The sequence below is a fragment of the Lagopus muta genome, chromosome 10, assembly GCF_023343835.1.
Source record: "Lagopus muta isolate bLagMut1 chromosome 10, bLagMut1 primary, whole genome shotgun sequence".
Taxonomy (NCBI): Eukaryota; Metazoa; Chordata; class Aves; order Galliformes; family Phasianidae; genus Lagopus; species Lagopus muta.
This window is the reverse complement of record NC_064442.1, coordinates 6,178,887-6,192,826: the sequence shown is the minus strand read 5'-3', so window position 1 is coordinate 6,192,826 and position 13,940 is coordinate 6,178,887. Positions and strand designations below refer to the sequence as shown.

At 42.8% G+C, this 13,940-nt stretch overlaps 1 protein-coding gene across 3 annotated transcripts in view; it reads left to right on the top strand.

Moving 5' to 3' along the window:
* SV2B (synaptic vesicle glycoprotein 2B) overlaps positions 1-13,940 on the top strand; it is a 49,512-nt gene that overhangs the window by 13,457 nt on the left and 22,115 nt on the right. For all 3 annotated transcript variants that reach the window (XM_048956274.1, XM_048956273.1, XM_048956275.1), the window contains exon 2: positions 8,582-9,464. In XM_048956274.1, coding sequence (XP_048812231.1) covers positions 8,948-9,464 — 517 coding nt within the window. In that variant the 5' untranslated portion in view covers positions 8,582-8,947. The remainder of the gene's footprint in view (positions 1-8,581; positions 9,465-13,940) is intronic.

The following is a 13,940-nucleotide window of genomic DNA, read 5'->3' as shown; positions in this document are numbered from 1 at the left end:
TGTGCTGGAAGTAAAGCACGGATGCTTTTCTCATCCTTTGAAGTATATTAGATAGTGCTCATCAGCATCTCAGAGCTCAGGGACAAATAGACCGACAGCATGAGCCGATGGGGCTGGAAAGTTTCTGCAAATGATAGCAAGTGCATTAAGAAAAAATCAGACAGAATGTCTGAGTGAGAAAGGAGCCAGGAAGGGCAGGAAAGCCTTGGCACCTCCCAGCAGAGAGAGTCAGCAGCACCCCAACCATCTGTATCAGAGCAGCTGGCGATTTGTCAGGCTGGTGTCAAAACTGCTCTGAGAAGGCTCTGATCTGTGGGTGCTGTGCAGAAGGATCAGCAGTTTTGCCTTCACTTGGCAGCCAGGATTACTCTACCAGAAGAAATCAACTCTGTCCATGAGCCAAGGGAGCTCTCTGCATGATGCCAGGCTGCAGGAAAACCCCTTGCTGCACCAACCTGCAGGCAGTGCTTCCCTCCTGCCATGCACCTCCGAATACTTCCCAAGACCTGGAGCCATCTTGCCTCTAACTGAGCCTGAGCTCCAACAAATGGCTGCCCAGGCATGCATTTTTCAAACTGTTTTCGTACCCTTTCCATATTTTACAGAAGAACCATACGTAATGCAGGAGCAGAAGTAGCCTGAATTCAACTCTCCTGGCATAAATTGCGCTGACGGCAGTTTGACTTTAACTCCCATCTGCACTGTCGCGTCCCTACCCACAAGCATGAGTCACACTGAGCAATAAATAATAGCTAAATCCTTCCCCTGCCTCAACAGGTGGTTGTGAGGATTTTCTTTCTTGTGTGCAGATGAGCTATGTTACGGTCTATTCTGATAATATATTGAACCTATGAATTTTTGGAGATGAAGATTTTTCATCATTAATGTCCATCCTGAACATGGGAATTTATTAGGCTATTTGGGAGGCAAACATACAGCCTTCTTACTACTATAAAGTGCTATGCCTAACTGCATATATTCTGCCCTTTTACTGCCTCAAGGTAACATCAGTTTCCAAGGCTGGCTATTCCAGATAGCAGTACATTTCCTCTCCCTTTCTTTCTGTCCTTCACCCTGCCTTGTCCTACCTCCCTTGCTATATCTCATACTCCTGAGCAGCTGCTAAGACTCTTTTGAGTTGAAAGCCTCTTCATGGATATAAAACACAAGCATAAATGCAGTGTTGCTATATATGAGGTCTTGTATTGCTGTTAAATCAGTGCCAATATATTCCAGACCCTATGTGCAACTTGAGTTTGCACAGCTAGTGAGTGAAAATAAGATCTATCTATTTTTGTGATTTGCTGTGAGATGCCTGTTTCAAAACCACGTTCTTCAAAAATCTGGGCATCTGAGGTACTCAGCATGCAGTTTGCAGCCAAGACAAGCTTTGCAACTTGCTTTCTGAAAGAAGAAAACATTATTTATAGTGTGCATATAGCAAATACAATAACCACATTATGCTATCTGTTGGATGATCCTGGATGCTACAAATTTCAGGTCTCCTTAGTAGTATTTCATAACCAGGAATGGTCAAAGCAATCAAAATGCAATGAAAATAGATGGAGCAAAGCCAATTACTCCCTTACTTTCTCTGCTAAATAACCTTGAAAAGAGTCTCAGAGTGAGCATCTCTTTAAATCTGCTGCTGCTTGCGCTTCTATTTCTCCACAGGTAAGGTGCATAATGAGCAGTGCATCTGCAATTTTAAAAGCTCTTGTGGCCCCAGAACAATTGCATTGGAGGGTCATGCAAAAAGAGAGAGAGATGCTGGATTTGGTTTGAGAATCACCCCTCTTATTTGAGCAAGCTCTTAGCTTTGTAATAACTACATTTCCTGAGACTATTTTCTTGTAGCCCCAGAAGGATGGACAAGTAACAACCCTGTTAAGGAGCACAGTGGAAGCATAAGGTTGGCTGTGACAGGCTGCAGCACGGGGGATTTCTTGGAATGAGCCTGTGCACTGGCATGGGCAGTGACTTGGTACACTTCACTGGAACTGGCAAGCAACTGTCTCCTGAGACCGATGCCTGAGCACCCTGGGCTGGAGAAGAGCAGTTCCAAATAAAAGGAACTGTTCCCTGCAGGGAAAGCACTCAGCTGGTGGAATTCTCTGCTAGAGCCCTTCCGTAACACACTCTTAGGAAACAAGAGAGGAAAACCTTGCAAGTGTTTTTGTTTGAGATGCATTCAACAATTTGTCCTTCTGTCTCTGGTTTGTGGAGGAGTTTGTCAGTCCCACAGGTGAACCCAGGAAATAGGACAATGCGGTCATTTCCTTTGTGAGATAGGAAATGATCATAGAATGGTTTGGGCTGAAAGGGACCTTAAAGACTAATGCCAATCTATGCCAATCCCATACCATGGGCAGGGACACCTCCCACTAGCTCAGGCTGCACATCCAGCCTGGCCTTGAGCACCTCCAGGGATGTGTGGCACCCACAACTTCTCTGGGCAGCTGTGGCAGTGCCTCACCACCCTCTGAGTAAAGAATTTCTTCCAAATGTCTAATCTAAATCTACTCTTAGTTAAAAGCTGTTACCCCTTGCCGAATCAATACACTCCCTATTGAAGAGTCTCTCCTCATCTTTCTCATAGGTCCTCTTTAAGTACTGAAAGGATCTGGGCAAAGAATGATTCTGTGGCACAACTGCCCTGAAGACTATCAAGAGAGTAGAGCCAAAGTGAGGGGGATCTTCTGGTTTTGGCAAGGCAGAAAGGTGAGAAGGACAAGAGCAGGGAGTGCTGGAGGGGCACAGACACAGCAGACCTTTGACACCGCTGTGTTAGCTGGAAGCTAATGAATGAAGAATGAATGAGGTATTTAATAAAGATACTTGCTCAAATCAAACTTCTTCTGAAAGAAAGCAGCATTTAGAATTCACTCAGGGTTGCAACTGCTTTCACAACTCTGCCACTGGAGCAAATCTATTCATCACAGCCCTGTATTAATGAATGAGTTAATTAAGTGGCCCATTATTTAATAACACAGATTGCAAGTGTGATGAAATAGAAATCCCCTTTGTAGCTAGAGTCACTTCTTTGCCAATGAGCTAAGCAGTTCATAGTTAATCAGGCATGCTTGCTGTCTGACACAGGGAGAATTTGCTGAATCGTGGGCAGTTTGTAATCAAGGTTATTTCTTACAGTCATCTCTGGGACCTTGTCAGGAACTCCAGGCCCAGGAAGGTTAGACCTTGTAAGCTACTCAAGGGCAAGTACACCTGGAAGTGTCAAACTCATTAGAGGGCACCAGGGCACTGTTATTTCTGAATCAACACCAAATTACCTGCAGTTTTATGCTGTTAGGTGCATTGCTGCTGAAGAGATTGGTTTATTAATAAGCAATAAAGTCTAAGAGACTCTAGCTCTCTAAGATATTGAAAAAGACAACCACATAACAGAAACTTGGATTCAGTGTTTGACACTGATGTGGCTTCCCTATGACCTTGGGTTAGCTTCTTGGCCTACATCTATAATGGGATATGTGGAAGCATTGCTTGATACCCAGGTCAGGTCTCGTGCCTCAGCTCCACATTAGGAAGAGAGTTATGGGGCGTCGGTGCCCACCGTCATCTTGGTCATGGTGTCAAAGATGGATGCAAAAGTTAAAAGGAGATCTCAGCTTGGCTGATCTGTAGGGGGCCTGTAGCTATGGGACATTTCAATGCCCCTGTGAAGCTTAGGTATCTTTGCCTCAGGTTATGATGTAAAAAACAAACCTAAGTACTTTTCCCTGATTTATGTGGAAGTACAAGCACTGTAAGCTGCTTAGGCACTGCGATAATGGCACAGTAGGGGGAATAGATGATTAGGAGAGGCTTAGAGGCCATCACTATTTCCTCTGCAGAAAGATGTTAATGTCAACAAGGTGGCTGAATTCCAGTTCAGGCATATGCACTGCTAAGTTTTCTTTGCGTAAAATACCATCTCCACAAAATTCTGGTGCTTGAGACCATACCCTCCTCCCACCAGTCCTCCTGCTGTGATTCTCTTCCATCATCCCTGGGTTTGTTCTTTTCCCCTTCACCTCCTCCTTCTGACTAAGACTTCAGCTGTGATTTCTCCCTCCTTTTGCTCCTTGAAGCAAGTCTGTTCATTATTTATTAGCTGCCGTACTCTTACACCATCTGTCTCAACTCATTATCCATATTCAGCTTGTCAAAATGACCTTTTATGGCCTTTTTCTGGCACCCTAATGTGTAGTCTGGCCCTCCTTATATAGCTTTGTGCTGCTACACCATTACTTTCCAACTCCTACTGTTAGTGTTCCTCTGTCTCACGAACACCCAATTTACTATTCTATGTTCTTAAATTCAGAAAAGCTGTTTATTGTGCTTGACTGATGCTTGTTCCTTGTTTCATCTGCTCCATATTCACTGTGCCAGCTTGCTGCAGCACATACTGTCTTAGATACGACCTTTAAAGCATCTGCACAAAAATATAAAATATTATAAAATATAATCTCCCCCTCACAACCGGGGGGACTTTCTGTCCCTCCATTCATAATGTAACATGGTGGATTACAAGCTCAGCCCTCAGTCACTCGATTGTGAAAGTCACCACCACATAAGGTGATGGGATTTCAGTGCCTGATGCACTGGAAACCAGGAGTTTCCCCCAGCACACTCTGGATGGGACAGTGGGAAAAAGTGTAATGGCAGAACTTTTACCCCATGTGTCCTATCTGTGCTGCAGGGGAACAATCAGCAGGTGCCACCTGCACTGCTGAAAGCCAGCTCTGTGAACTGAGTGATTTCAAGTCAATGACTCAAATACCTTGCTTTTCTTTAACTCACTGCGACTCATACAAAACTCATTACAGATAGCTTGCTCTATAAGCTCCACAGAGAGTTCTTGAACCTGTGCTACAGACCTATCAAACAAATCCTCAGTAAAGACGTCTTAGGAGAAAATGCTTTTTATTCTTAGTTTTCACTTAGTGCAGTGTTCTCCCGTGAGGCCCCAGCAAAACACAGCTCTTTATCCAAAGCTCAAAGCAAGCTCTGCTTAAGGCACCTGTTACAGACAAATGGGGAAGCTTTGCATTCACATCTCCTGTTGTCCAGCCCTTGTTAGCCTCCTGTATGTATTTGTAGGTACAGCTGATTGTTGTAGCAATAAACACAACTTTACACATGAAAACCCTATATAGCCCTATTTTGGCATGCTCATATGCATAAACACCGTGTAGCTCATCGCAAAGTAGCTCAGTTTTGCTCTCAACTACAATGTCAGTTGTTAGAGAACTCATATGCCTTGATTTCTTGAGATGAAGCGGAAAACAGCTGCTGACATTCCTAGAGATCAAAGGGGTTTCTGACCTTGAGCTGTGCTCTGGTCCTCTCAAGAATACTTGATGACCACAGTTTCATTTGGACATACTTTTTTAGGACAAACATTGCTTCTATTTTTGTGGGATGGGAGGACTAAGAGGGAATTTTCTCTCCTATAGGTGTATACAGCCCTCATTCGTCCATCAGCAATTGTATATAAACTTATCTTCCAAAGGCTGATCTATATTTCTCAAGAGGACAGATCTTCAGTGAATCAAATCATCCTGAGTTACTGACTGGTGTTCAGCAACCAGGGGTCAGATCTTCAGATGTCCCACTGGGAACTCCTCAGGGACTCCTTTCTCATCAGCACTTTGGGATTAGGATATTTGATGGAAAGAGAAGTGACTGCTGGAAACCTGCAAGTCATGCCAGTTTTGATACAGTCACCTCTGTTAGAGGTCAATGAATGTTTTTCCTGATTGATGTTCCCCATAACCATCTGCATCCAAAAGAGTCGCAATCATATCCTCCAAAACTTTTCTCCTTATCTGATTATTATTTTGGCAGCAAAATACTGTTACAAAAAGTCAAGCAAGAATTACTAAGGATTATGGCTGAGCTCTAACAGGGATGGGTTTATAATCCTTCGGTATGAAGGGAGAGCTGCTGTGATTACTGAACAAAAGGTGCTATTTCTTCCACCACTGGAGCATCAATAACGTGCCAGGGCTTCCATCCTCTCCTGGCCATCTCCCACCTACTCTGAGCATAGTTTGGACCATTCATCCATATACTCAATCCCTGGCTCTGGATTTCACTTGCTTTCTACCTCTCTGTAACCAAGTCCCCTCATTCCTTTTTTTCTGACAGCCCTCACATATGAATCTCTCCATTTCTTGCCACTTTTCCCTCTGCAGGATCCTTGCCAAGAACTCAGCCTTGCCATCTGTCCAGGAAAATGATGATACTGCTAAGCTCTGTTCTGGATGTTGAATCATATAGCTGGAGCAGCAGTGTTAAGGTTAGCCAAAAAATAAAAAATCCCAAACAGAATAATAACAAAACAAACAAACAAATCCTGAAACTGAATAATCAGTGGGAAAAAGTCTTTTTCTGCCTCACACCAGAGATCAGATACTTTTAGTCATATGCTTACTTTTCCTATATTGTATTTCTCTACTTTCTCTTCTTAACGATACTCCTTAGGGAATACTATATCCATAAGGATAAACTGAAGAGTTTCTGATGCCATTCTTGTTAACAAGGCAGTGATGAAACTTTGGGTTTTTGTGTCCAGCACTGAGGTTAGTGAGGACATGTGCTGTGTGTGATGGCAAGGCTTAAACCTTGCCATCCTGTCTCGGATCAGTAGCTGCCAGTGTAAAAGGGCCCAAGGTTGTAATAGGCTTGTTGTGATGTGTACATTTGTCTCAAACTCTCATGCATCACTGTGAAGTGTAATTAAAGTAATCCAAGCCTGCAATCTTTATAAGAAGTCATGATTTCTCATCTAAATGCTAAATGGGGCTGCTAATAGGAGTGAGTGCAGCTCAGCTTGAGTGAAAGGATGTTAAAGAATCGGGTCTAAATCTGCCTGTGCAAATGGCAATGAAAGGAAGAAAGCAGTCTGGAGTATCCAAGTGAAGTACTGAAGAGCACCAAGTTACAGACTGCCTCTGGGCGCTGCTCCTTCTTCTGGGCAAGATATCTATCCTACAGACCAAAGAGGAGCCCATCCCTAACATTATCACTTCATGATAAGCCCAGTTTTCAGTACACTTCTGTCGCAACCAGAAGACAAGAGCAGTGAGGTCACTGAACTTCCTGCTCTGAGGGCATTTGGAAGCATAGCTTGCAAATAAATTATGCTTAAATACTTCCACAGCAAGGACTAATGATTCTTAGCACATATTGTTCTTTCTTTCTTCCTTTTAGTTTTGGGTTTTTTTTTAGTTTTCTCTTTCAAACACCCTTTCCCCTACTTTTCAAAAAACAGAAGTCTCCGTGGCGCTACATTTTTATTTACTACCAGGGAGAGCATGCTGTTAGGTCATAACACAAATCTGTGTAATTGGGAAAGTTATTGCAATTCTGGGAGGTTCTGAGTCTCAAAAGTGCTCTTGGATTTTTTTCACTATTGGTGGTGACGCTTCAGCATTGAAACAAGAGCTCTCTACCCCATCCAGGTGTTTCTGATGGCTCTATCCTGATATAGGATAGCTTTTTAGGTAACAACACGTACACACGTGGCACTAAGGAACATGGCGTAGTGATGACACTCAGTAGGTCAGGTTCATGGCTGGATTTGATTATCCATCATAAATGATTCTGTAATTCTTTGATATGTATATATAACCATGTCATTTATTAGCTGATTTACTCTTTAAGCTCAAAGTTTAAAGTCCACATTTTGTGCAAGCCTACGCTGTGCTGGCTCCTCTAGCGTGACTATGCTGTGATTCTCACATGCATCTCTGTCCAAACCTCCTTTCCACAGCTGTGTGCAGCAACAAATGCAGGAGAACACTGGAGAGCCAGCTGGCTCAAAACTGCTTGAAGAATAATGGAAATCAGGTGTCTAAAATGAGAATGTGTTTAGATGTGACTTGGCTTCCCTTGGTTTTCCCTGTAGAGAGCAGTGATTCCATATTAGCTTTATCTTTTGCTCTCTATGAAAATTGTTCTCCACTGATAGTTTGATATGAAAGAACAGAGCTCAGTATGACTTTAGTGACTTTATTTTGGCAGACACAGCCTATTAGTTGTACATCTGTCACACAGATGGGGAGACGCCAGAGAAAAAACAGAGAAGACATCAAATAAAATTAATTTTGGGATCTGGATGAGAGAGAAAAGCAAGGTCATATTTTGTGGCATTAAGATATTAGCCATCATAGGTACTCAGGATGAGCTTGCGCTGGGTAGGAACACATGTAGAAACAGAAATCTCTGTTTAAGCAACCAAGCTTGGTACCCTTCTGTTCTCTTTAGAAACCAGCACAGTATGTGTGGGAAGCAGAACTTCTGGGAATGGCAGAATTTTGGACCTTGCAATCTACTTTAGGTTTCTCTATATTCTACACTACATTTCCAATTAGTTTGGCAACCCTTAATGCTTTTTTTTTTTTTCTTCCTTTTTTTTTCTGAAGCTTTGGGCTTTGCAGATGCAAAAGCATTCCCCAAATATTCTGTTGCCATTCTTCACAATGGAAAATGTGTGCTCAAAATGTTGGCTGTTAAATTCAATGCATGTGTTCTTGTAAGCTTATCTTTCTCTCATTGCTATTGTTTCCTTTTTCAGGACATGACCTTCACCTCCATGATGAATCAGGACAAACCTGTCAAGTCCTCCTAGCTCCCTGGCTGTGCCATTTGCTGTTCCCTTGCTGTTCACCAGACAGCAGCCCCAGCTCTTCCTACCCAAAGCAAGGAAGAAGCCAGCAAACCACACATGACAGCTGAAAAGTGAAGCATTATCAAAAGCTGTGTGAGACTGTCAGAGAGAAACTTTATATAGTAATTCTCCTTCTGAGCCTGGGAAGCCGTGCATCACATTAGTTACAAGGGAAAAAGAGAAGACATGCTCAAGTAACTGAGACCTGAAATTGCACAAATCAATACATACATTTGAATAACTACATACAGTGTTCAGAAATCTGCATTCACAATGGATGATGGATACAGAAACACAAACCTCTACCAAGGGGGAAGGGAGACAAACCAAGTCTCAGATGATTACAGGTACCAGGATGGTAACTACGAGGGATACGCACCCAATGATGGCTACTACCGTGGTGGGGATGAACCCACTCATGAAGAAGATGCCCAGAGTGATGTTACAGAAGGCCATGATGAAGATGATGAGGTCTATGAGGGGGAATACCAAGGAATCCCGCACCCAGATGACATTAAAGCCAAGCAGAAGAAGCGAGCTCCTGCCATGGATGATGAGTACAGAGACCGTGCTGACCTTATGGCAGAGAGGATGGAGGATGAGGAGCAGCTTGCCCACCAGTATGAAAACATCATTGAGGAGTGTGGCCACGGACGCTTCCAGTGGACCCTCTTCTTTGTTTTAGGGTTGGCGCTGATGGCAGATGGGGTGGAGCTGTTTGTGGTTGGATTTGTTCTGCCCAGTGCTGAGAAGGATATGTGCTTGTCCAGTTCAAACAAAGGCATGCTAGGTAAGTGCCACTTGAGCAGCTCTTCTAATCTAACTGCCAGTACCTAGAATATATTTTTCTCGTGACCAGCTGGCTTCAGAACCTTCTGGGGGCCCTTTTTAGAATGTTTTATCTCATGCATAATTGTGTCTGGGTGGATCTGATTCAAAAGAAGATTGCTTACTGCTGCAAAGGCAGCTGCTGTAAAGCAGTAACAGAACCATACCACATCTCAGCCCAACCTAAGGATGGGCTCCAGGACAGGCCACTACAGGCTGGATTTGGGCCAGGCAGCTCACAGCGAGTGGGACCACAAGGCAAAAAATTTACGTGTGACTGTTCCTGCTTAAGCATATAATGATGCAATTTTCAGTGCTTTTAGAAATTAAATGGTTATCAGAAGTCTGCAAAGCAGTACTTTCTGAGTGTGATGGATGTAACAGACAGGGATGCTCTTGGTCTGGATCAATCTGCTATTACACTGTGTCTCTCAGTGCTTCCTCACTCTCTGGTTTTTCACTGCATCCAGGTTCACCTTTCCTTTAGCAAAAAGTCCCAGCTGGCAGATCAGAGCAGCTGGTCCTGCACGCTGACTTCTCGGCCAGAGCATACTGCTAATATGTGCTGGGTCAGAAGTTGCCTGTGAAGGTTTCTTCTTAGGTCTGTGGAATGAGATTAATGTGCTGAATGGAGATTAAAGGGTCAGGCTACTAACAACATCACTATTGGCACCTCCCTGTGGTCAAAATACAAAGGCATAGTTATTGTGAGTATGGGTGGAAAAGGTTGGATGAGCACTTTTTTCCCCTTGCACATAATAAGCCATAGGAGGAATAGAAGTCTCCCAGATCTCTAAGAACCAGGAAAGTGTCCAGCGTGTCCTGCAGTGAGAGCCAGCTGTGCTTAGTACAGCACATCTGGAAGGAAAATAAAGTAGCTTTTGATAGAACTGCTGTAGGAGGGGATGGTGTGTCTGGAGGAATGTGCACCAAGGTCGCAGGCAAACCATCGGGCCTGCTAAGCATACATTTGGGCCAGAAGCTCTGCCCAGAAGAGGGGAAATGTGGATTTTGGATTAGACCTTGACTCCGTTCTATTTGCATTATTTTCATGTAACAAAGGCAATAGACAATTAGCCTTACATAGACTTCTCAGCTTGGTGCACCAAGGTCCTAGAGACTCTTTTTCTTCATTTGGTTTTCTTTCCTGCACCTTCTTTTTTCTTCTCTGAACTTGAGGATCAGGATGCTTCTTTCCATAGTGAGCCAATTTTGTACCTGGTTTTGTGCCTGCAAGGGTTTGGTAATATTTTTTGTTTCACAAACCACACTTCTAGCTCAAAATAGCTCAGGTCAGATACATAAAAGTGAACTGCTTACAATTGAATCCTGATTTCAAAGGGACTTCCGAATTCACCAGCTCCCGATGGAACACCAGGATCCCTATGGGTGCCTTTTCAGTGACAAGACCTTTTTTGAAAAGCAGGTCATTTATTCTGGTGACTATATAGAAGCTGAGATCTTTTGAAACTCCAACCCCATAAATATCCATCTCTGTAGTTGAGACAGAAAACTTCAAATGTCACAAGGAAAATCTATCTTTGAAGTATTTCTGGCCCAACCACAGTTAAGAGAGAACAAGAGATCTCCCAACGGAGCTCTTTTTTTTTGCATGCTTTTTCTAGCTCTGCATTTGCACAGCTGAAAGTTCAGGGTGTTCTGATGAGCTCTGGATAAGCAAGGAGATATCTAGATCCGTATCCAGCTTGAGCTCCAGCTCACTGCACATTGACTCAGCTGGCCTGGAATTCCTAATGATGGAACAGCACTCTTCTTGTGCCTTTTTGTGCTTTTGAGTACCTGGTTTTGCAGAACTATTTCTTTTGTCCTTGTTTATTCTGAAGGTTCTCCTGTCAAAGCTTGTATGCACACTGTATTTTTTACTTAAACATGAACAAAAGGAACGAATTTGCCTAAGAACAAAATCAACTGATTCATCTTGGTTTGAGAAAGATTGAGAAGACCAGAAAGCAGATATTTACAATAACACTTGCTTGTTACTGATTGGTGTTGCACAGAAGGCAAGTCTCTGATTCAGTGGCTTTGGTTAAACACATTGCTTCTACCACTGGGATCTTCCTCTGCTGCAGGTTTTCTCTTAGATCTGAGGTCTACCAAATGATCCCTTGTGAAAAGGGATTAAACAGAGCTTAGAAAGCATTAGACTGCAGAGTGGTTCACTGACACGAGTAATAAATGCTCAAGGGCATGGAGAAGTGAGGATGTAAGGAGAGCAGAGCGGGCACATGGCTGCAGGTGGCAGGATGGGGAAGTGCTATTGATGGAAACGAGAACAATCCTCCTCAAAACCATTCCTGGATTAGCTTCAGCACCCATCCACCACTGACAAGAAAAAGATATCTGCCCACAAAGCTCAGAGCCTCCAACATATGCTCATTTCCCTCGTGGTTCCCATTCCCTTGTCTGTCTATGTGTCATGCTGTCACAAATCAATCTTGCTAATGCCCAGGCTTCAATGATCCTTACAGCTGACTCGTCACAGTAACAGTGGCCATCAAAGAACTCTTGTCCTCAATTTCTGCCTAATGTGTACTGATGATCTTGCAAGAGTGCACCTGCACAGAATGGAGACAGCGTTGACTGGAGAGGGTGCGAGTCTTCCTTTCCTTGCCATTGGGTTTTAGGGACGTAGTGGCATTACCCACAGAGATGCTACTGCCCCTTACTTTATCACCATCAGCCATAGATGTCTACAGTGATCTGATTGCTCCCAGGTGGCTGCTCGTCTCAACACATTTTTGCTAAGGAAAAGTAATCAGACTATCCCAGGTAGACTGAGGGTTGCTTCCAGGCAGCTGTGCACAGATATACACCCACAAGGCCTCAACTGAGGCCAGGAAGGAAAATATGGGAAATAAATCAAGTAGCTAATTGAACTTACAGAAATAGGAGGGAACAAATGAGAGCTGGAGTAGCTATGCGCTGAAAACTAATTGAGCAAAGGTCAGCTTTTGCTGAAAGGACATTTCGTGTTAAATACTCAGTGTATTGCATATTTTTCCTCCCTCAGAAAGCAAGAGTGGAAAAATATCCAGCAATTTATGGCCAAATTATGCAAAAAATTACAAATAAACAGATGCCCACAGTGTTTCATGGAAAGTGTGAAACGAATGTGACACCTCTTAGAAAACGTTTACATTTTGTTCTGAAAATAAACATATCTACATCAGATGCAAATTAACAGCTATTTTAGCCCTAACTATCCCTCGTGGGACAAAACGTATTTTAAGTTTTTCTGTGATGTGAATTATTATTTTGAAGATTTTAGGAATATTTAATAAAAGAAAAAAGGAAAAAATAAGAAGAAAAACATCAACAGCTCTGTATGCTTTAGATGTTTGATTTCTATCATTTTTAAAACTAGCCATTCAGTGTAGGCTTGCTAACCTTTCACAACATAATTTTCATATATTCCTCTTGCAGATCTACTTTTGCTGAGCTTTCTCCAGCAACAGTCGTAATAACAATGCATTTATTAAATTTATTACGACAAAGTTTTCCTTTTCAGTATAATACATCCTGTTGGAAACAGAGTATTTGCTACAGACAACCATACAGAGAGTTATACATTTCTATTTGCTGACGAACCAAGGGACACACAACATCATTCTTTGGAGAAATATCACATAAATACACAACTTCAAGTGCTGTTAATCAGCCCTTAGAAGACAGAATCTTGTATTTGCAAGCACAGAGCAGTAAGTACACAGCCAGTAGAAAAGATGGTGTCATAGTAACGTTTTCAACTTTTTCACATCCTGCATATGAAAAACTGAAGGCACAGTTGTATCATCAGATTTCCCAGGCTCCAGAGCTGCAGTTATCATTTCGCAGTTCAGTAAACTGAGACAAGAAAAATGTGAGCCCTTTGCCCATGACTGCAAAACATCCACTTAAATGCTGAGAGTAAAGTCTATCTTTCAGGCTCACATTTCCTCTTTCTTATGATGGTATTATAATAATAATATTTTAAGGAGAGCATCATCTTCCAGGTTCTTAGCCCTGCAGAGTTAGATTGAAAACCAGAAAAAGAGACCCTGTTTGTAATCATGCAGTTATGTAGATATTAAAGCTTGTCTGTGTGAGTCCATTAAACCAAATGTATAACACTGCCTCCCCTTTTAGTTGTCCAAAGAGGATGCTTTGTTATCAGTGCAGATAAAACTGGCCTCATCTTCTTGCTGACCTGAATTCACCTGATATGACATTAAATCCTAATCCGTTTGTCAGAGATCAGTGCTTTTTCTTTTTCTGGATAAATACAGACTAGGAGCCCAGCCATGGCTCCCATGCTGTTTCCCACCTTGTTTGGCTGGGCGGGGGGACCAGATGGCCCTATGGATATCAGTGTGATGGACAATCCCAATGGAGGGGCTGAGTTGCTTGGCATGCACTGCCTTTCCAGTTCCATGGGAAA